This window comes from Neolamprologus multifasciatus, chromosome 18, assembly GCF_963576455.1.
Source record: "Neolamprologus multifasciatus chromosome 18, fNeoMul1.2, whole genome shotgun sequence".
In the NCBI taxonomy this organism is placed as follows: Eukaryota; Metazoa; Chordata; class Actinopteri; order Cichliformes; family Cichlidae; genus Neolamprologus; species Neolamprologus multifasciatus.
Genome location: NC_140456.1, coordinates 588,154 through 608,375, shown reverse-complemented (window position 1 = coordinate 608,375; position 20,222 = coordinate 588,154). Strand labels below are relative to the sequence as shown.

Sequence of the window (20,222 nt, the reverse complement as noted above, 5' to 3'; positions counted from 1 at the left end):
CTGTTAGTCCTGGAAAAAGAAAGAAGAAAAGTAGTGAAATGCAGTCTGTATATCTGCTTAATGCAGCAGCTTCAACTAAACTTTAATCCTGTTCTTAAACTCACCTATAATGTGAGATAGAAGCAAAAAGAGGTGCAGCAACATGTCTTTGGAGTTATTAAAGCCAGACAGACAGCACATGAACAATGTTCTTCCACTGCAGCACAATGACCAACAAATAATGTCATTGGATGAGCTCAACTTCAGTGGGCGGGGCCAGTTTAATAGCTCAGCCAATCAAATAGTTTTGTGCTTCCACAGCAGCTCTGTCTCTGTCTCTGATCTTTACTGCTTCATTTCTCTGTTGTCTTTGTCATCAGTCCAATGACACAAGAATCAGAGGTTTAACAGTGTGTGGCTCTTCGCTCTCGCTCTGCAGGCCTACTTGTTGTTCCTAGAGTATTTAAAAGTAGAATGGGAGGCAGAGCCTTCAGTTTTCAGGCCCCTCTTCTGTGGAACCAGCTTCCAGTTTGGATTCAGGAGACAGACACTATCTCTACTTTCAAGATTAGGCTTCAAACTTTCCTTTTTGCTAAAGCATATAGTTAGGGCTGGACCAGGTGACCCTGAATCCTCCCTTAGTTATGCTGCAATAGATGTAGGCTGCTGGGGGATTCCCATGATGCATTGAGTTTTTCCTTTCCAGTCACCTTTCTCACTCACTATGTGTTAACAGACCTCTCTGTATTGAATCATATCTGTTATTAACCTCTGTCTCTCTTCCACAGCATGTCTTTATCCTGTCTTCCTTCTCTCACCCCAACCAATCACAGCAGATGGCCCCGCCCCTCCCTGAGCCTGGTTCTGCTGGAGGTTTCTTCCTGTTAAAAGGGAGTTTTTCCTTCCCACTTTCACCAAAGTGCTGCTCATAGGGGGTCATATGATTGTTGGGTTTTTCTCTGTTTCTATGAAGCGCCTTGAGGCGACTTTTGTTGTGATTTGGCGCTATATAAATAAAATTGAATTGAATTGAATTGAATTGGCTCCCTCTAGTGGATGTTGTGGAGTATTCTGTTGTCTTTGCTCCAAAGGTTTTTGTACAGAGTTTTGCTGTTTCCTGTCACTGTGGGCTGCAGAGCACAGTAGTACACAGCAGAGTCAGACAGCTGAAGCTTCTGGATCTTCAGAGGAGCTGATCTGCTGCTGGAATCCAGTGTGGAGGAAAATCTCTCCTTGAACTCGTCTGCTGTGTTTCCTTGATCCCCACTATAGCGCATCAGGATGAATTTGGGGCTGTTGTTTCCATCCTGTTTGTACCAGAAGAGATTATTACTTGTTCCACTGCTCTCATACTGACAGCCAAGTGTTACTGTGCCTCCTTCAGCAGCAGTCTCTTCTCCTTTTGCTTGTAGCACGTTGTCTTTTTGTGCTCTGCATTCTGTAAAACACCAACAAACAGTATCAGTGTGCTGTTAAAGAATCATGTCAATGTTGATATCAAAGAAACAGAGTTGTGTTCATACCGAGGCACATAGCAGCCAGCAGCACTGAGATGAACAGAGGCGTCATATCTGCAGTGTAGAGTAACTGTGAGCTACAGCAAGTATAAAGAAGCTGTGATCTCTCTGTTTAGTCTTCATCAACACTAAGTTGGTGGATTAGAAGGAGGAGCCTGATCACAGTGACAGGACTCATTCACAGCCCTGTGTTATTCCCCCTGCTGACAGCTTTACACTCAGCACGTCTTTCTGCTGCTTTCATTGGAGATTTGCTCCTGTTGCAGGTTTAACAGAATTAATGTTCCAACTCAACAGCAGCTGATGATAAACAACTCAGCATCACTCTTTAGCCTTGTTAGTGTTTAACACAGGAAACATGGCGAGACAAAGCAGCATGTAGACATGAAACACATGACAGGAACACAAGGAGACTGGAAACAGATAAGTGGGACGAAGGCACGAACATAACTCACACGTTAAAGACAAGACAGAAGACAGGAAACAACTCATGAACACAGAGACCCACAAGAAACATAAACCAGACTCAGGGATAACCACATTTACTCAGGGCCTTCTTGATGTGCTGTTTATCAGATTGGGGAAACCTGCAGTCAGCTGAGACTGAAGATGTCACCTGGATGAGTGACGAAATGTTTCCCACTGAAAACTCTTCCTCCAGATAAATTCAGAGGCAAAGCTGATGATCTGCTGGTCCTGGGTCATTTCTCCCAGTGTTTTGAGTTTTCTTGTGTTTTTGTCATTATTATAATTTATGTCCTAACAAATCCACTTTGTTAGTCTTGATATTTCAGATTTGGATTATTAGATTCCCTCTGTGTGTCTGTGTGCTTGTATGAGTCCTTGTGTCTCGTTTCCCTCTTTGGCTGTGTCCCAATTCAGGGTCTGCACGCTTGAAGTACGCATTTTAAGTGTGATTACGTCACCGCCATGCGACGACGGCTGTCCCAATTCGAAGTGTACTTCAAATGCATACTCCAAATGCGCCGTCGATTTCCCCAAATATCAAGCGTGGTCCGGTGCACGCTTCGTGGTCCCATATATCCCACAATTCATAGCGCGGCGGTGGGTGTGGATAATTTTGCCGCAAAATACGGCAGAAGGGAGCGGCCGAAAAGTGAACTGTCAAAAGTAAGTACTGAATATGACGTCACTTAATTATGTGCGAATGTTTAATAATGAAGAACATTAAAACATTGCTGTTGGCCACATGTCGGCAAAGTTATGTGACATTAGTGATGTTTGTACTTTCAGCGTTAACTTGGTTTTAAAGCCTCTACACACACACACACACACACACATATATATAGGTGTGTGTGTGTGTGTGTGTGTGTCATGACAAAAATGATTGACCAACAAAACATTTTTCTCCTTCATTTCTGTCAAACAAAGCTGTATGAAACGTTCCCCGCGGTTAGTATCGTGGTTGCTAGGCAACCTGAACAGCGCGACGAAGGCTAGACCGTCCCATTTCACAAGCCTCTCACTTCTCGTACTTATAGTACGCACCGTACGTAGTACGCGTACTTCAAGCGTGCGGTCTCTGAATTGGGACACAGCCCATGTTCGCCGTGTTTCTCCTGTGGCGTCATGTTAATAATTCCCGTCAGCTGTTCCTCGTGTGTTCTCACGTCCTCGTTGTCCTTCTGCGTGTTTATGTCAGCGTCTCCGTCCTCCGTGTGTCCTGTAATCTGCCTGGTTTGTTTTGTTGGTAATCCTTGTGTTCAGCAATAAAGCTGCTTCTGAGTTTACTTTTTGCGTCTGTGTTTGGGTCCAATGCTGCCTGCTTCACACACAGTTTAGTGCGTTTCCCTCAGCTGATAAGGCAGTCTGATATGGAGTGAACGTGTCCATAAGTGTGATTATCTGTTAAGCGAGGTTGGACCACCAGTCCGGGCCACGGCCTGAGTAACCCTCATCACTGGGATCACTCTCACACAAACTCTGACCAGATAATGTACTAATATAAATGGTAAATGGTAAATGGCCTGTATTTATATAGCGCCTTACTAGTCCCTAAGGACTAAGGACCCCAAAGCGCTTTACATATCCAGTCATCCACCCATTCACACACTGGTGATGGCAGCTACATTGTAGCCACAGCCACCCTGGGGCGCACTGACAGAGGCGAGGCTGCCGGACACTGGCGCCACCGGGCCCTCTGACCACCACCAGTAGGCAACGGGTGAAGTGTCTTGCCCAAGGACACAACGACCGAGACTGTCCAAGCCGGGGCTCGAACCGGCAACCTTCCGATTACAAGGCGAACTCCCAACTCTTGAGCCACGATCGCCCCATAATATAATATGTTCTCCTAAGCATTCCCATGATGCACTGAGTGTTTCTTCTTCACTTTTTTGTCCTGTCTTCCTCCTCTCCATCAAACCCACTGTCACCAAAGTGTTTCTCACGGTGGGTCATCTGATTGTTGAGTTTTCTCTGTATTATTGTCTTGACTGTACAATATAAAGTGCCTAAAAGCAACTGTTGTTGTGATTTGATGCTATAAATCAGATTAAGTTGACTGAACAGTTGGTGGTTGGCACAGATCACCACTCGGCTTCAGATTTGGCAGACTGTTTATAAGGTGACATTCAAAGGTTTATACTACTAAGTCTAAGTCTACATATAAGAAAAGCATTTCATGAGCTCAAATTACAAACATTTCTTCATCAATAACTTAATGAGGAAAACTCTGACCAACTGGAAGTCGACACTGAATGTTGGAGACTCAAACAGATCAAACACGTTTTATAGATTTCATGGTTGATCTTAAGTTTGAGTAATAATAGTGGTAACAGATGAACTCCATCAAAACCATGTTTGTGTCAGGTTTCCTCAACTGTTGACATATTTTTCATTTATGTTATTACATAATAATGTTTTTTACTTTCTGTTTTGTTTTAGGCAAGGCAAGTTTATTTGTATAGCACAATTCAACAACAAGGTGATTCAAAGTGCTTTACAGAGACATTAGAAACAAAAACAAATAAAAAAGCATGATTTAAAATTGATTAAACAAACTAACTAACTAACTAATTAACAAACAAACAAACAAAACAGTATATAAAATCAAAACAGATAAAATCAAAACAGATAAAATCAGTAGTTAAAATGTAAGTTTTGAAATTTAAGCTTAAGTGCGGATTTGGTGCTTTGGTGCAATTTTAGAATTGTTTCATGACTCTGTTCATGTGTATTTCTGTATTTTGCTTATAAGAATCCGATCTCAAATCTGCGCGAGCAAGGAGCTGCAGAGGCGGAACAAAGCTCAGTGCGCTCTTCTGCCGGAACTTGACTGTGTGACACCAGGCGGAAGTATACAAAGAAGAGGCGGAAGCCCCGTTTTGTGAGCTGTGCAGTGAGTTGTGTGTGAGCTGTGTCAGTAACGATGCCTTCAGTTCAGTATCTGAGAGAGTTTATCAACGAGCGACTAACTGCTGCTGCTGAACAAATATTCTTGGAGTTTGAAAAAACGATCGTCCAGTACGAGGAAGAGATCGACCGTCAGCGCAGACTGCTGGATATCACCTGGAAACCCGAAATCAAGCTGCACACAGCAGGTAAGTCTGTCTTCCTTCATCTAAAACCCGCCTTTAAATCTCGGAGTCCCTGTTTGACAGTTATAACCTCCGCTGTGAGCAGCATGTAGCCGCTAGCAGCTAACTGCTGTTTGACAGTAGAGGACACAGGAACCAGTCCAGTTAGCTTTTACTGCAGAGCCTCGTTACTGATTAAAAGGAGACATATTTATGTTTCTGTCCTCCAGACGTCCCACAGGAGCATGTCTGTAAGGAGGAGGAGGAGGTTCTCCCTGAGCAGCAGCTCTGTGACCAGCAGAGGAGCTCCAGTGTGGAGCAGGAGGAACCAGAAGCTCCACAGATTAAAGAGGAACAGGAGGAACTGTGCAGCAGTCAGGAGGGAGAGCAGCTGGGACTGAAGGAGGAGGCGGATACCTTTATGGTGACTGCTGCTGAGGAAGGAGAGCACAGTGAACCAGGAGGAGACGAGGAGCAGCTCCTCTGTCACAGCTTTGCTGGAGCCGAGAGCGGAGATCAGGAAGGAGGCAGGAGTGCAGACTCGGGACCGACTAGAATTATATATCGAATTCACTGTAACAATCCTGCACACGCTCGCATGTTAGCGCGTCAGAAGAACTCTGACGCAGGTAAAAAGACTTTAAAGTGCGATGTTTGTGGAAGAGCCTTCAAGAAAAAATGCCAAGTCAAAGAGCATCGCAAAATCCACACCGGAGAGAAACCGCATTCCTGTAAAATATGTCAGAGGAGTTTTACTCAAAAGAGCACCATGCTGCGCCACATGATAATCCACACGAAGGAGAAGTCGTACTCCTGCCTGACGTGTGGGAAGACCTTCAGTCAGAGCGGGAATCTGTACGTCCACATGAGGATCCACACAGGCGAGAAGCCGTATTCCTGTAAAACATGCGGGAAAACGTTCGCACGGAGCAATCACATGTTACGCCACATGAAGACTCACACGGCGGAGAAGTCGTAGTCCGGAACTTTCCAAGCTGGAAAACCACCAAGAACGCATTCAGGTTCAAACAGTTTTTAGACTCAGTTTGTTGAGTTGCTCGGTGTGAGGTTGGTCACATGATCAGTTTGACTTGGGGAGGGCTGCTCATGAACACTGTGTTAGTATGAACGAGAGGTGGTGAGTTGTGATGTGAAATGATGAAGCGATGGACGTGAAGCTGTTCTTCTGAGAGGCGACTGTGCAGCTGAGCTGACGTTTCACTGATGTTCGACACGCAGCTGTTTAAACGGTGATCTGAGGAGCTTTGAAAGGAAATCTTTCAAAGGACAAGACTCATCTGTACACCTGCATCTAAAGGTCAAAGGTCACTCTCTGAGGATGCCAACGTTCACATTTTGGACAGAGAGGACAGATGGTTTGAAAGAGGAGTGAAAGAAGCATCTATGTCCACTGTGAGCGACCATCTTTGAACAGAGGGCGGGGCTTACCACACCAACTCTCTGCCATCTATAATCCAGTTTTGAGTTCCTCCCCAGATGCCTGAACGCCCACTCACATCCTGGGCCATCTGACCTCAGGAAATCACATGATAAGGTGGGGCCAGGTTTCACAATGAGCTCACCTGAAACTCTGGCTGATTGGGACCTTCACCCGCTTTCACGCCACGGCTCAGGTGATTAGAGGATCATCAGGGGGTCATTGTCCCTCTTGGGGGGAAACTCCCACTGGGCTTCTCGGATGAAACGTCTTCGAGCAACCTAAAGAAGTCCCGGCGCTTTTCTTAGACTAGGATGACCTGGATGACTGAGAACCTTCACAGACATGTTTAAACACTCGGTGGCTTTAATTCATGTTACTGGGTTTGACTTGTGTGATCAGTTGGTGACCTGAAGGGTTCATGCAGGGTTCATGCAGGGTTCATGCAGGGTTCATGCAGGGCTCTTCTAACCCTAACTGCAGAAACTCGAGCTGTAAAAATGAAAACTTGTTTAGAGGAAATAGACCGCACAGTTAAAGCTAAACAACGTGTCACTGAGTGATGAGAGGTGTCTGAGCTGCTCCCGCCTCCTCGGGCGGCGGCGCGCTCCACGTTGCCCAGGTGATCTCCAAGGAAACCGACTTTCATGAGAAAATGAAACAGGCTGAGGTGACCTTCTATATTTCAGTGATATTTTAAAAAGGAGAGGGCGCCCCCCCGACTGTGACTGAGCACGGTCAGCAGGGACTGAAGCGCCGCCTCGTGGCTCTCCACCATCGCCACGACGATCGGGGACCTGCAGGCTCAGACAGATTATAGATGAAAACCTCGCAGCTGTTTCACACTCGGCTTTTAAACTCTGTTTTCTATAAAAGCTGTTTTGTAGGATTTCTTTGAGACTCTGGAAGAAAACATGTTTGACGTCTCTGCTTCAGTAGAATCAGAGGCAACAGTGTAAATATGACAAAGATGCAGCTCTGATCTTCCGCCTGCATCACGAGGTTTTCTTCTTTACCTCCATCACTCTGTTTGCACCTGAACATTTAGTGGAAGATGTTTGGTTAGTGTCCTCAGTGATTTTTGGATTGAACTCAGATGTTGAAGTTTGTGTTTCAAGCATGCTTTGTTTTGTGTTCACATCTTTTTAAACGTTTCAGTCTTCAGAGCTGACACTAACAAACTGTACGAGCTGTTTGACGTGTCGATGTGAAAGGATCTTTATAAATAAAGTTTCCGTTGTGCTTCCACAGCAGCTCTCTCTGTCTCTGATCTTTACTGCTTCATTTCTCTGTTGTCTTTGTCATCAGTCCAATGACACAAGAATCAGAGGTTTAACAGTGTGTGGCTCCCTCTAGTGGATGTTGTGGAGTATTCTGTTGTCTTTGCTCCAAAGGTTTTTGTACAGAGTTTTGCTGTTTCCTGTCACTGTGGGCTGCAGAGCACAGTAGTACACAGCAGAGTCAGACAGCTGAAGCTTCTGGATCTTCAGAGGAACTGACTTTTCTGTTTTGTTGATTTTAGCATCAAATCTGTCGTTGTTGAATTCTTCAGTTTTAACTGTTGATGTTGAGACGCAGTGCAGCATATACTTTGGGTAACTGTTCACTTCTTGTTTGTACCAGATCAGTGTAGGATTTGTGGAGATGGTCTCATATCTACATCCAAGTGTAACTGTGTCTCCTTCAGCAGCAATGACATCTCCTTGTTCCTGGATCACTTTGTCTTCTCCTTTACACTCTGAGGAAGAACAGAACATGCAGAGGAAGACATGGATCAATAAACATGATTGAAGTTATTGAAAAGTTCCACAGTGTAAAATGATTAAATCTCCTCTTTCTGTCCTTGTTGTGAGTCGTGTGCAGAGGAAACATGTTGATGTTTGTATCTCACCAAAGAAAAGAGCAGCAAGAATAATCCACAGCCAATGTTCCATCTGTACAACAAGGTTTAAATCAACAGGAGAAACTAGCTGATGTTCAACATTCAGTCTGAGAATTGTTCTCTTCACAGCAGCACTTATTATTGACACAATGGTTGAACACAGTGCAGGAGGAGAGCACCGCCTACTGGATGATGTCGCCCTCTGTCTCCTCTTTCCTCCACAGACACACCAAACACCTTCCACTCTGTCCCTCGTCCCACTTACTTCACACTTCCTGTTTTTCTTCTCTCCAACCTGTGAGGCGTGCACACTGATAACATTAATCATCTCACAGCCCCCCCACCCCCTTTGGCCAGCAGTACCACAGTTTCCATGGAGACAGTTGTTATCCTGGGTCAAACGTCTTCCTGATGCAACCCTCCCGGTGTATTCATGCTTGTGCACACGAGCTCATTCGTTGTTCTGATCGTCTGCAGAGTTCTTTATCATTAAATAACTGCAGCTGCCGGCTCGTTTCAGTAATCTGTAAATGAAGCTGCTGTAACCTCAACAAATCACAGTGTCGGCCTCACGGTGCAGCGGGGATCCTGCAGACGCGACGACCTGCGGCTAAAATGTGTTTGTCATGCAGGATGAAGGGAGGCGTGCTCGTAGTGAAGCTGGAGTTGTACTGGATGTGAGGATGAGCCAAACACAGCAGATGAAGAGCTGCTGCTGCAGCGTGCTCAGCACCAGCTGTTTGTGCTTCTCCTTCCTGACGAGCTTTTTGTGCAGCGACTGTGGCTTTGCTGTCACTGTGGGCCTCGCAGCACGGCAGCTGTTCTTCCCTCAGCTCAGTGAATGGCGCCCGGCTCTTCGTTCTTCATCCTCAGCTGTCCTCGGTCAGTCAGCTCAGTCTGACTCCTTCTGCACCACCACCCCCTCCACCCTCACACAGTCACACACAAACCTTACAGTGCAGGTCAGGGGGATGGTGCTGTGTTCAGGGTTTTACAGCAGAACTCCCAGCAGCTCCTCCTCTCATGCTTCACATCCATCATCTTTGTCACCACCTGCTGGACTGAAGCAGCTGGAAAAACAGCCTCGACTCTATTTTCAATTTTGAAATGTGTTTCCTCCCTAATAAAAATGTAGACGAAGCAGATGCAGTAGTGAGGGAAGCTGCCACCTGGTGCCTGTTTGGCTGTTTTTGTTCTAGTGACATGAACAGATACTGTGCGTGGCCCTCTGCTGCCCTCTGCTGGACAACACTGACACGTGCACTCTGCCACAGTCACGTGCTTCGTCTCTTCCTCAATTCTCACACATTTGTTTTAGTGTGTTTACGGGAAAAAGCGAAGTCCAAATAAAATTTTAATGCAGGGATTTTAAAAATCAGGTCGAGGAGAAAACCTCACGCGTCATGTCAGCCAGAATCACGCGGTAAAAGCTCGCAATGACTCATTTTCTGTGGAAATGCAGAACGATCGTGGCTGTCTGACGGTTTGTGGGTTCAATAACAACATTAAAGCGTCACCTGCAGATCTGTAACTCGCTCCACATTTACCTGCTACCGGAAGTTTGACGTCAAACAGTGATTGATGTTTGGTAGTGATGTGACGTTCTGCATCGAGGCTTGCTTCATTTATGGGAGGAGCTGAAAATGATGACGTCCGAAGCCTCGCTGCCCGGCTGTACCACGTGACTGGTTCAGGAAGTGGTTCGAACTTTGCCGCGAGATATGACAGCGATATAAACCCCTCAGACTTCATTCAACATGTGGGTGTTTGATGGAGAGTTGCGGTTAGTGAGAGTTTGGAGACAGTTTGGAGAGAGTTTGGAGGTTTGTGAGAGTGAGGAGAGAAAGTCAGGAGAGAATGGAGCCAGCTAAGAAGAGGAGGATGTCCTCCCCTGTGTGGGAACATTTTGATCTTATTCCTCCCAACAAGGTGTGTAAATTTCTACAGAAGATGTATTTTCATAATACTGATGGTGCAATAAAACTTATGTTAAGCTGTCTGTACTTTTGTACAAGGTGAAGTGTTTGCTATGTGCCAGGGAGATATAACAACAACACCTCATCCATGCTTAGGCACTACAGAGCTTTGCATGAGAATAAGGGGAACACCGATTGTGGAGCAAGACCAGGTGAACCATCAAATGTCATGATAATATAGCATGCAGTAATGTTACTAAATGATATAACAATATTATACAACTGTAATAAGTGACGTGTGTGATATTTATATTTGTGCTTTGTTGTCTTTCCTCAGGAGAACAATCTCAAATAGATGAAGACCTGGTTACCATGGTGATTGAGGACTTCCAGCCATTTAGCATTGTGGAGGACAAAGGATTTAAAAGATTTGTTAAATCATTAAATGTTTTAAATATTCTCCCCACTAAAAAGTCATAAAATCAGTGAAAATGTAGTTTTTACAGAATAAAATGTGAACAGGCAGGACTGAGCCTCAGTGTGTAGCTGTCCGTACCTCAACGTTACAAAAGCAAAACCACCGTCCACACCCCAACTTCACCTCACCTCACAGTAAATGATCATTTCCATTTTAAGCATTTCCAAATGATCATTTTCCATACTGCCAGTATAAATATACACAGTATGCTGCCATCACTACAATATAGATGTCACACTCCTTTTGTTGTTGACATTTACAGGCTGTGTGCAAAAGGCCACACTCTTCAAATTCATGCCAACTAATATTTTTATGTCCAGTAGGTGTCCTACTAGAGCAAATGAAGCTTCAAGAAGCTTTGCACTGGGGTGAACCAATTGGAGGAAACGCTTCAGTGCTTCATGAAGCTTCATCTGCCCATCACTAGTGATGGGCAGATGAAGCTTCATGAAGCACTGAAGCACTGAAGCACAGCACTGAAGCACAGCTACAGACTGAGCCCTCAGTCCTGCTTGTTCACATTTTATTCTGTAAAAACTACATTTTCACTGCTTTTATGACCTTTTTAATGGGGAGAACATAGCTAGGATTTAACGATTTAACAAATCTTTTAAATCCTTCGTCCTCCACAATGCTAAATGGCTGGGAGTCCTCAATCACCATGCTAACCAGGTCTTCATCTATTTGAGATTGTTCTCCTGAGGAAAGACAACAAAAACAAAGCACAAATATAAATATCACACACGTCACTTATTACAGTTGTATAATATTGTTTTATCATTTAGTAACATTACTGCATGCTATATTATCATTGCATGTGATGGCTCACCTGGTCTTGCTCCACAATCGGTGTTCCCCTTATTCTCATGCAAAGCTCTGTAGTGCCTAAGCATGGATGAGGTGTTGTTGTTATATCTCCCTGGCACATAGCAAACACTTCTCCTTGTACAAAAGTAAAGACAGCTTAACATAAATTGTATTGCACCATCAGTATTATGAAAATACATCTTCTGTAGAAATTTACACACCTTGTTGGGAGGAATAAGATCAAAATGTTCCCACACAGGGGAGGACATCCTCCTCTTCTTAGCTGGCTCCATTCTCTCCTGACTTTCTCTCCTCACTCTTATAAACCTCCAAACTGTCTCCAAACTCTCACTAACCGCAACTCTCCATCAAACACTCACATGTTGAATGAAGTCTGAGGGGTTTATATCGCTGTCATATCTCGCGGCAAAGTTCGAACCGTTTCATGAACCAGTCACGTGGTACAGCCGGGCAGCAAGGCTTCGGACGTCATCATTTTCAGCTCCTCCCATAAATGAAGCAAGCCTCGATACGCGCTTCGCGGAAACGTCCCCTCAATTACTCGACACACGCTTCGAAGCCTCGATACAGAACGTCACATCACTACCTGTTTGGTTTAATAAAACGTGTTTGTCTGAGTCAACTCTGAGAGGTTCCCAGCTGAGCTCCTCAGAATCAGCTGATTTATTTTGTACAGAAACCTGAAACATTTCACGAAGCTAAATCTTCAGAGTCAGGAGCTCCGATCACTTCATTTTCACCCCGCACGGCTCCAGATCTTCCAGGTTTACTCTGGTAGAAACTGCCACCAAATTAATGTCACCGGGCAGAACATGCTTTCTCCTGTGAGCATCTCACTCGGAGCTCTGTGCACCTCCAGTGTTCACAACGAAGCTAAACTGTGCTCTACTACGTCCACCGGAAACGATGCGGCCACAGTTTCTCCAACACGTGATAGAAATGTGCAAGTGACATGGTGCTACAGGTGCAAACAGGAAATGAGCTCATGGAAGTGTTTTAAATCCACTTTTTTAAACCTATAACTCAGATAAATGTGACGTTTTTGTCTCCAGCTGATCCTGCGTCAATTTCCGGTTCCTTCAGGGCGCGGCGCCATTAGCTGTAGGAACAAAGCAGCTCATTGGTCGGCGCGATCAGGTGGTCTCGGCTCAGCCAATCGCAGGCTTTGATGTTGCGCCGCGGAGGGCCGGGTGGCGTTCAGCAGGAAGCGTCGCTGCTTCGGTTCACGGTGTTTTCATCGAGTCGTTAACGGCGCCGGAGACTGAAAACCCGCGCGCGCGAACTCTGAAGAGGTGCGGAATCGTCACCACCGCGCGAGGCTGACGGAGGAGAGGCCGACCGGACAGCCCACGGAACCGGACAGCCCACGGGACCAGTTAGCCGCTAGCCGGCACTCGGTGTCCGTCAGAGAGGTGAGTGCTCCCGGGGCTCGGGCAGCCTGAGAGCCGCGCTGAGCCGCGACCACAGGCCGGCTCCAAAGTTAGCGCGACAATCAGCTGATTTAGCTTCTTCCGGCTTCTGTAGAAAGAAACACAATCAAAGACTCAATAACGGAGAAACGGAAGACACGGGGGAGGTTTCCGGTCGGTTCGGCAGCACATTAACAACTGACATGAAATACACGGAGGTAGGACAGGTGGGTCCATCCAGGCTTCAGTCTGACAGCTTCAGGTTCAAATATATCAGAGCGTTTATAGAGCAGGAAGCATTTCCCTTCATCATCATCATTGAGGCTCCTCTGAGGAAGATGTTCCCGTGTCTGTGTTCATGAAGCTGTAGATCCAACATGAGTTTATCAGCTGGAGGCCGGACACCAGCAGGAAACAGCCCTCCGGCCTCTACAGGCTCAATGTGCTCTCATTAATGTCTCTGCTGAACGCTTCGACGGGTTATTACAGACGCCTGCATCCAGCTGCATCTCCCACGAGTCCTCCCACAGATGAGTTCCTCCGCTCTGCACAGCATCCTCCCCACCCACAGCTGCAGAACCAGGACAGCCATCACCTGCTGCAGAGGAGGATGAGAGGAAGCGAGAGACGGGAGGTTGTTTCCAAACAGGGTCTAAGGTTCACCTCCTGCTGCTTCACTGTGCTGAGACCAACACCCCAGCAGCACCAAGCTTACCTCGCTTAACTACAACTAAACTGAAGACTAGAGCGCGATGTGACAAAGCGTCCAGTTAGCGTAGATGTGAAAATGAAGACCAGGTGAACTAAAATAAAAACATGGAGGAAACTTTGCTAGTTTCTCACAGCTCGGCGGACGAGGCTCTAATGGACGCAGCTCTGTGTTCGTAGGGGAACACCTGCACTGACCTTCCTGGATCTGTCCCACGCCCTCTGTAATTAAAAATACTTGATCTGACACAGGGTCTAATAAAAACTACGGTCCTCGTTATCTCCTCGCCCCCCTGTGCTGCCCCCGATCCTGTGGTCACCAGGTCACGCTGTTTACCTTCTGATGTGAAGCTCTGTTGTCAGGATGTGAATACAGTGAAATGTGTGTGAAGGAAACACGTTTTCTGTTTCCCGTGATATTCATGGTCTGGGTTTCTCAGAGGTCAGAGGTCGTGATAGAAAAGTAAATGATGTAGAAATACCTTACTCTGCTCGCCCCTCAGCTGCTTCTTTTATGGGCGAGTGAACGGCAGCAGCCATGACCGCCGAGCCGGACGCGCTGGCCGTGGTCAACCAGCTGAGGGACCTGGCCGCCGACCCCATGAACCGCAGGGCCATCGTCCAGGACCAGGGCTGCCTGCCCGGACTCATCCTGTTCCTGGACCACCCCAACCCTCAGGTGGTCTACTCCGCCCTGCTGGTGAGCTCACAGTCCAGAGGAAACACATAGACTCTCTCCAATAGAGAGGGGGCGGAGCTTACATGAGGATTTCAGACACCCGGAGCAGCTCTCGGCTCGATGCAACACCTGCTGTGTACAAAGATCTGCTCCAGGTGTCTGAACCCAAACATCAGAGTTAGAGGCTGCTGGTTTATTTCCAGCAACAGAATCTGTTATTTTAAATTAGACGATATTTGAATAGAGTTTGGTGCGTGAAGCCGTCTCTGATTCAGTTTCTCTTTCCGGGTGTCCTTCCAGGCGATCCGTTACCTGGCAGAATGTCGAGCCAACCGGGAGAAGCTGAGGGCGGAGCTGGGGATGATGCTGAGCCTCCAGAACGTCATGCAGAAGTGAGTCTGATGGAGCTGATCCAGGTTTCTGCAAGCACAGTAACAGACTGTCACTTCCTGTTTGCTCTAAGAAACACGTTTAAAGGAGAATACAGGAAGAAGGAATGTCGTGAGTCACTGCCAACCTGTCAGCAGAGCGCTGACACTCCTGCTGCTGGGAAAACGAGTTTCCACAGCTCTGCTCTTTCCTTCCAGGTCAACCACGCCCGGAGAGACGAAGCTGCTGGCGTCTGAGATCTACGAGCTCCTGCAGGCGTCCGGCAGCGGCGACTCCGAACCCGCCGAGGAGCCCGTCAGCAGCCGCCGTAAAGCCCAGTTCTTCCTGGGCTCCAGCAACAAGAGAGCCAAGACCGTCGTCCTCCACATCGACGGCCTGGACGACTCGGTCAGCGCGCCTTTCACTCTGCAATGATTCCCTCGACGTGGGCGGTGGGAGGAGTCATGAGCGTTTTGTTTTGTGACCCTGCAGAGTCGGAGGAGTATGTGCGAGGAGGCGCTGCTGAAGATCAAAGGCGTGATCAGCTTCACCTTCCAGATGGCCGTGAAGAGGTGCATCGTCCGCATCCGCTCGGACCTGAAGGCCGAGGTCAGACCAGACCACGCCCCCTCGTGGTTCTCGCTGTATAATCACGTGATCACAGCTTCCTGCTTTTGTTCCTTTGTTGAAGTTTTTGTGTCGTTTTCTGTGAATCAGCTGCTGAAATGTGAGTTTCAGGAGCATTTTGATGCTCGTCTGTGAATAACTGACGGTGTTTTCGTCTTCAGGCTCTGGCGTCTGCGATCGCCGCCACCGAGGTGATGAAGGCGCTGCAGGTGGTGAAAGGAGAAGACGGAGACGAGGTCAGTTTGGCTCTCAGCTCGTTCGCACGTCACGCTTGCTCTGGTGCTCACAGCTTTGTCGTTCGCTCTGTGTGATGTTAAAAGCAGCAGGAGAGAGGGTGGAGCAGGTCTGTCAGCTGTGGGGTTTAACCCTTTAAAGCCGGTCAGAGCAGCACGCTCCGTTTTGAGTGACTATTTTTAAATCCCGGTAGCTCTGCAACCACGTGAGCTAGCACAATAATTTTTTTTGCATATGAAACCGGAGGAGTTGTACTTACATCTTATGCCATCAGCTTGTCCTCGGTCACAGTTTCCTTCCACATATAACTTTGCAAAAACTGCATAAAAAGCACTTGCAGCAACAAAAACATAATATTCCAGAAACACGCTTTGCTGATCCGATCAGCTGTTCATAACACTTCCTACGTCCATCAGCGCGAACTATCGCATGTCCGCCATGACCTGCCCGAAACCGGAAGTGACGTCATTTTGCAGAAATGTAGTTTTTTACCATCAGGGCCTCATGAGCCTATACTGGTGTTTTTAAAAGTTATCTCTGACTTTATGACTTTCTGTGTGGTTTCTGGGATGCTCAGGACTCATATTGCACTGCTGGAAATAGTTTATTTTGATGCATATGCTGCTTTTTTGCAAATTTGCATTATAATATTTATTTTTGTTTTTCCTGCAGTATATAAAAATTGGTGTATTTCAAAAATAAAACTATGAAGACACTCAAAATAAATTTCCTGTGGTGGGAAACTATTTTGTGCAACTTTTTTGTATTTACAGTTTTGAGGGATAAGCCTCTTAAATTTCTCTAACTAGAAATATATGTTAAAAAAACAAAAACGATTTTCAATTTTTTTGTAGTTTATTGCACTTTTTTGCAATTTATGTAATTACTATGCACTTAATGCAGACATATTATTAAAATTTGGGTTATAATGGTTGTATTGATGTATAGCAACTTGAAATGCTCCCAAAAATGGCTCCACAGCATGTAAACATATAATATAAGCTCTGGTGGACTTGGTTCTATGGTCGGTCTTAAAGGGTTAAAGAGCTGAGACGCTGTGTAACCAGCAGGGGGCAGCAGAGACAAACTCACACCTGGTAGTTAGAAATGTGCTCGCTCAGCCGTCTGTCACTGTGGAGTGCCCACTCAGGCCTGCTGCATCAAAGACTCACGTTACAACATTTCCTGCTCACACAGTAACACCCAGTTTGGACCCACAGTGGGCCTCCCACAGGTGGAGCACAGGGGTGCTCCACCTGAGCCGGGTTTACTACGCCCGGCTGATAACACCATCAAAGTGGGATCAGTGGGAGTGGGTGTAGCTCATGTTTGTGAGCGTGAAAAAAACAAGGGGCGGGGTCATGCTTAAAGATCAGGTGTGCAGCCTATCGCAGCGCGTCTAACGTGTGCGTTCCCGTCCGTGTGTGCAGGTCCTGATCCCGTTCCCGGAGGACGGCTCTGTGGAGGTGGAGCAGAACGTGGACCTGCCGGACTACCTGCCGGAGGAGGAGAGCCCGTCTCAGGAGCCCGACAAGGCGGTGAGCCGAGTGGGATCGGGGCAGGACGCAAACAGCTGGCTCGGAGCCGCCGCCAACTTCCTGTCCCGCTCCTTCTACTGGTGACCGGGCGGAAGGGTCGGCGCTCCGCGGCCCCGCCTCCCACCGTCGGACCTTCGTCCTCGTCTCAGAACAAAAGCTCACAGCTGCCAAACCAGGATGTTCAGCTGGAGAGACGACGCAAAGTGTGAGATGTTGCCGTGGAAACTGTTTCCTCCTGGGGTCGCACGCTCAGCCTGACCTGCACGTGGCGACGTCGTCTCTGTGAACCAGTCCTTGTGTTACAAACCAAAATGTCTTAACAGACAGGAAGTGAACAAACGCCGAGTCAGAACAAACGAGACTCCTCCTCCTTTATACTGTTTATTTATTCGCCCTCGTGCCGTTTGACGTGTTGGAGCGGCGGCGGCGAGCCGTGCCTTTCAGTTTCTCTGATCACAAACTTCCTGCTGCTTCCTTTCAGGCTGCAGAGAAACATCGACCAGCACGAGCGAGAGAAGAAGAGCTGGTTAAACGCCGCGCTGGGCCGAGCGGAGCGTTTCCTGTAATGTCTGAGTGCGGGCTCCTAACATGAGCCGCATGTCGGGGTCAGAGGTCAGACTGTTTCGCTCATATGTGGCAGATGTGTTAATGTGAGGAAGGACGTAACCTAACATAACAAATCAGGACAGGAACGTTTACAGTTATTCAAACAGGCGACACGGTGCCGGGGTCCTCGCTCCGGCTGTAACGAGATGCACGAGCCTTTCTGCACTCACGTCCAGCGTCACGGCGCCCGCTGCCGTCACGGCGCCCGCTGCCGTCACGTTTAGTCGAGAGCGTCAGTTGAAAAGCTGCAGGCCGATCAGAGAAACTGAAAGGTCACAGGTTTGATTGCCGACACTGTCGTGTTTATGGAAACATGTTACCTGCTTTTATTTCACGTCGGAGACCAAAGGGTTGGAATCACCACCTTTTTTTATTAAACATGGTTTAATCTGAGGCTGCTGAGTATAAACGGCGTGTGTGTGTTACTCTGTGGACGACGCCGGGAACAGAAGCACGATCCAGTGACGTGACCGGTGACGTGTGAGAAGACCGCCGTGTAGAGTCCGCAGTGTTCCGGTTTTCCCGAGCTCGCTCCGAGCATCAGGTCCAAGGAGCTTTTACGAGCTCATTAAAGAATAAAGAATAAAAGCACATTCGATTGGAGTGAAATTTACAGAACCTTTGACAGTCTGACATCATTTCCTGTTTGCTGTCCGCTCGCTCACGCTGTGGTTTCCCCTCAGCGGCCAATCAGAAGCTTCACTGTTGATATTTCAGAGTGAAACAAACTGATTTGATTGGCAGTGCAAGTGACCTTTGACCTCCATATACAGATTTCTGCTGTCGTCTCATTCTGTGTTAATTGTGTACCTGCCAGGTGTGCTCACGACTCCACCCACAGAACGCACGGTCCAATCACGTTCAGAGTAGCCTGTTGAATCCAAACGCAGTGTCGGCTGAATTTAAGACAGCAAGGTAAACGCATTGATGATGTCATTGGCGTTTCCATGGAAACGCTGTATAAAACGCCCCGTCGTAGAGCCTCCACAGAGCGTCGAGCTCCAACCCTCGGGTTCCTGAGGATGTCCCGCTCTGATGGTAACCACGGGACCGCTGACGCCGCCTCCTCCCGAGGAGGGCGACGCCCCGCCTCCAGGTTCTTGACTGATGTGTTGTGTGACATCACCACATCACATCAAGCCGAGCTCTGAGCGCTACGGCGTTTTACAGCGTTATTATTTACAGCTGTTATTACAGGTCATGTGACCGAAGCATCTTTAAAACAACACCCAACGCACATGGGTGAGCTGTTCTCCACCCGTGCGCGCTGTTCTCCACCCGTGCGCGCTGTTCTCCACCCGTGCGCGCTGTTCTCCACCCGTGCGCGCTGTTCTCCACCCGTGCGCGCTGTTCTCCACCCGTGCGCGCTCTGCTCTTGTTTCCTCAGGTCAAAGTGTGAAGTTTCACATGTATCAGAAATAAAAGCTTTTCTTTGATGTTGTGGTGACGTCATGTTTTTATGTTTCGCTGAAACCAGCTGACGCTCGTGCATTTTCTTCATCGTGTGTTCATCATGATGTGTGTTGCCGTAGAAACGTCTGTGTGGTGTCTGCTGAATAAAAACTGGTGAACCTCGAGCTCGCTGTTTCAGATTGTTGTCACTCAGCACTGCTCACACAAACACACACGAGCCTCAAATGTAATAAACACAGTGGTAAATATTCAAACGGAGAAATTATGCTCGCACTGAAACGTTTAGTTGACAGATTGTAGTGATCTCGAGAGCGGCCGCGGCTTCGTTCAGCAGTCTGATGGCGGTTGGAGAGAGGTTTCCTGTGAGAGCAGGCCGTGGTCGGGCTCTCGACATGGCGCTGTGGCCCCACTAGTCCTCTCGGCGACCTCACCGCTCTCCTCGGGCGCACACACACAGATGCTGCCCGTCAGCACGGTCAGTGGTGCGTCTGTAGACGTGCGGAGGATTCAGGTGTGCCTCCTTAAAAAGCAAATGCTGTTGTGCGTCTGTCCTTCATGATGTGATTTGTACCAAACATTGAACGTTTACGGGCTCAAGGCTCAGCCCTGAGGGGCCCGGTGCTCAGTAGGAGGAGTCAACTCTATTGTCCTCACACATGTACAAGTTTAACGTAATACAGCTGGCATCCAATCAGAAGTGCAGTAGGAGCAGATTATATATACATAAGGGTCGTATAGAAGGTGGGAACAGATGTGTACAAATAAGTATACAGATGTTTATATTGTTATACAGGATATACAGATGTGTTGCATATGTACAGATGTGTTGCATATGTGCAGATGTGTTGCATATATGCAGATGTGTTACATATATGCAGATGTGTTACATATATACAGATGTTGCATATATGCAGATGTGTTGCATATATACAGATGTTGCATATATGCAGATGTGTTGCATATATGCAGATGTGTTACATATATGCAGATGTGTTACATATATACAGATGTTGCATATATGCAGATGTGTTGCATATATGCAGATGTGTTACATATATGCAG

General features: G+C 47.2%; 3 protein-coding genes across 4 annotated transcripts; 2 read left to right on the top strand and 1 right to left on the bottom strand.

The window, feature by feature from the left end:
• Positions 1-70: 70 nt before the first annotated feature.
• Positions 71-11,184, bottom strand: LOC146496881 (uncharacterized). The gene is made up of 4 exons (XM_085140312.1): positions 8,365-11,184; positions 7,829-8,211; positions 1,503-1,608; positions 71-1,417 (listed from the first exon to the last, which is right to left on the bottom strand). The coding sequence occupies exons 1-4, from the start codon at positions 8,681-8,683 to the stop codon at positions 1,029-1,031; spliced, it is 1,197 nt and encodes a 398-aa protein (XP_084996438.1). The 5' UTR covers positions 8,684-11,184; the 3' UTR covers positions 71-1,028.
• Positions 4,870-7,726, top strand: LOC146496882 (uncharacterized). The gene is made up of 2 exons (XM_085140943.1): positions 4,870-5,059; positions 5,266-7,726. Exons 1-2 carry the CDS (start codon positions 4,888-4,890, stop codon positions 6,012-6,014), a joined length of 921 nt encoding a protein of 306 aa, XP_084997069.1. The 5' UTR covers positions 4,870-4,887; the 3' UTR covers positions 6,015-7,726.
• Positions 11,185-12,364: 1,180 nt separating the features above from the next.
• On the top strand, positions 12,365-19,980 carry LOC146496880 (armadillo repeat-containing protein 1-like). Of its 2 annotated transcripts, XM_085140957.1 has the most exons (8): positions 12,365-12,524; positions 12,630-12,989; positions 14,198-14,394; positions 14,674-14,765; positions 14,961-15,150; positions 15,235-15,396; positions 15,531-15,605; positions 17,034-19,980. In XM_085140957.1, exons 3-8 carry the CDS (start codon positions 14,233-14,235, stop codon positions 17,223-17,225), a joined length of 873 nt encoding a protein of 290 aa, XP_084997083.1. In that variant the 5' UTR covers positions 12,365-12,524; positions 12,630-12,989; positions 14,198-14,232; the 3' UTR covers positions 17,226-19,980. The 2 variants fall into 2 exon arrangements, with proteins under 2 accessions (XP_084997083.1, XP_084997084.1); XM_085140958.1 differs by lacking the exon at positions 12,365-12,524 and having other exon boundaries at positions 12,764-12,989; positions 15,235-15,351; positions 17,034-19,978.
• The last annotated feature ends 242 nt before the right edge of the window (positions 19,981-20,222 follow it).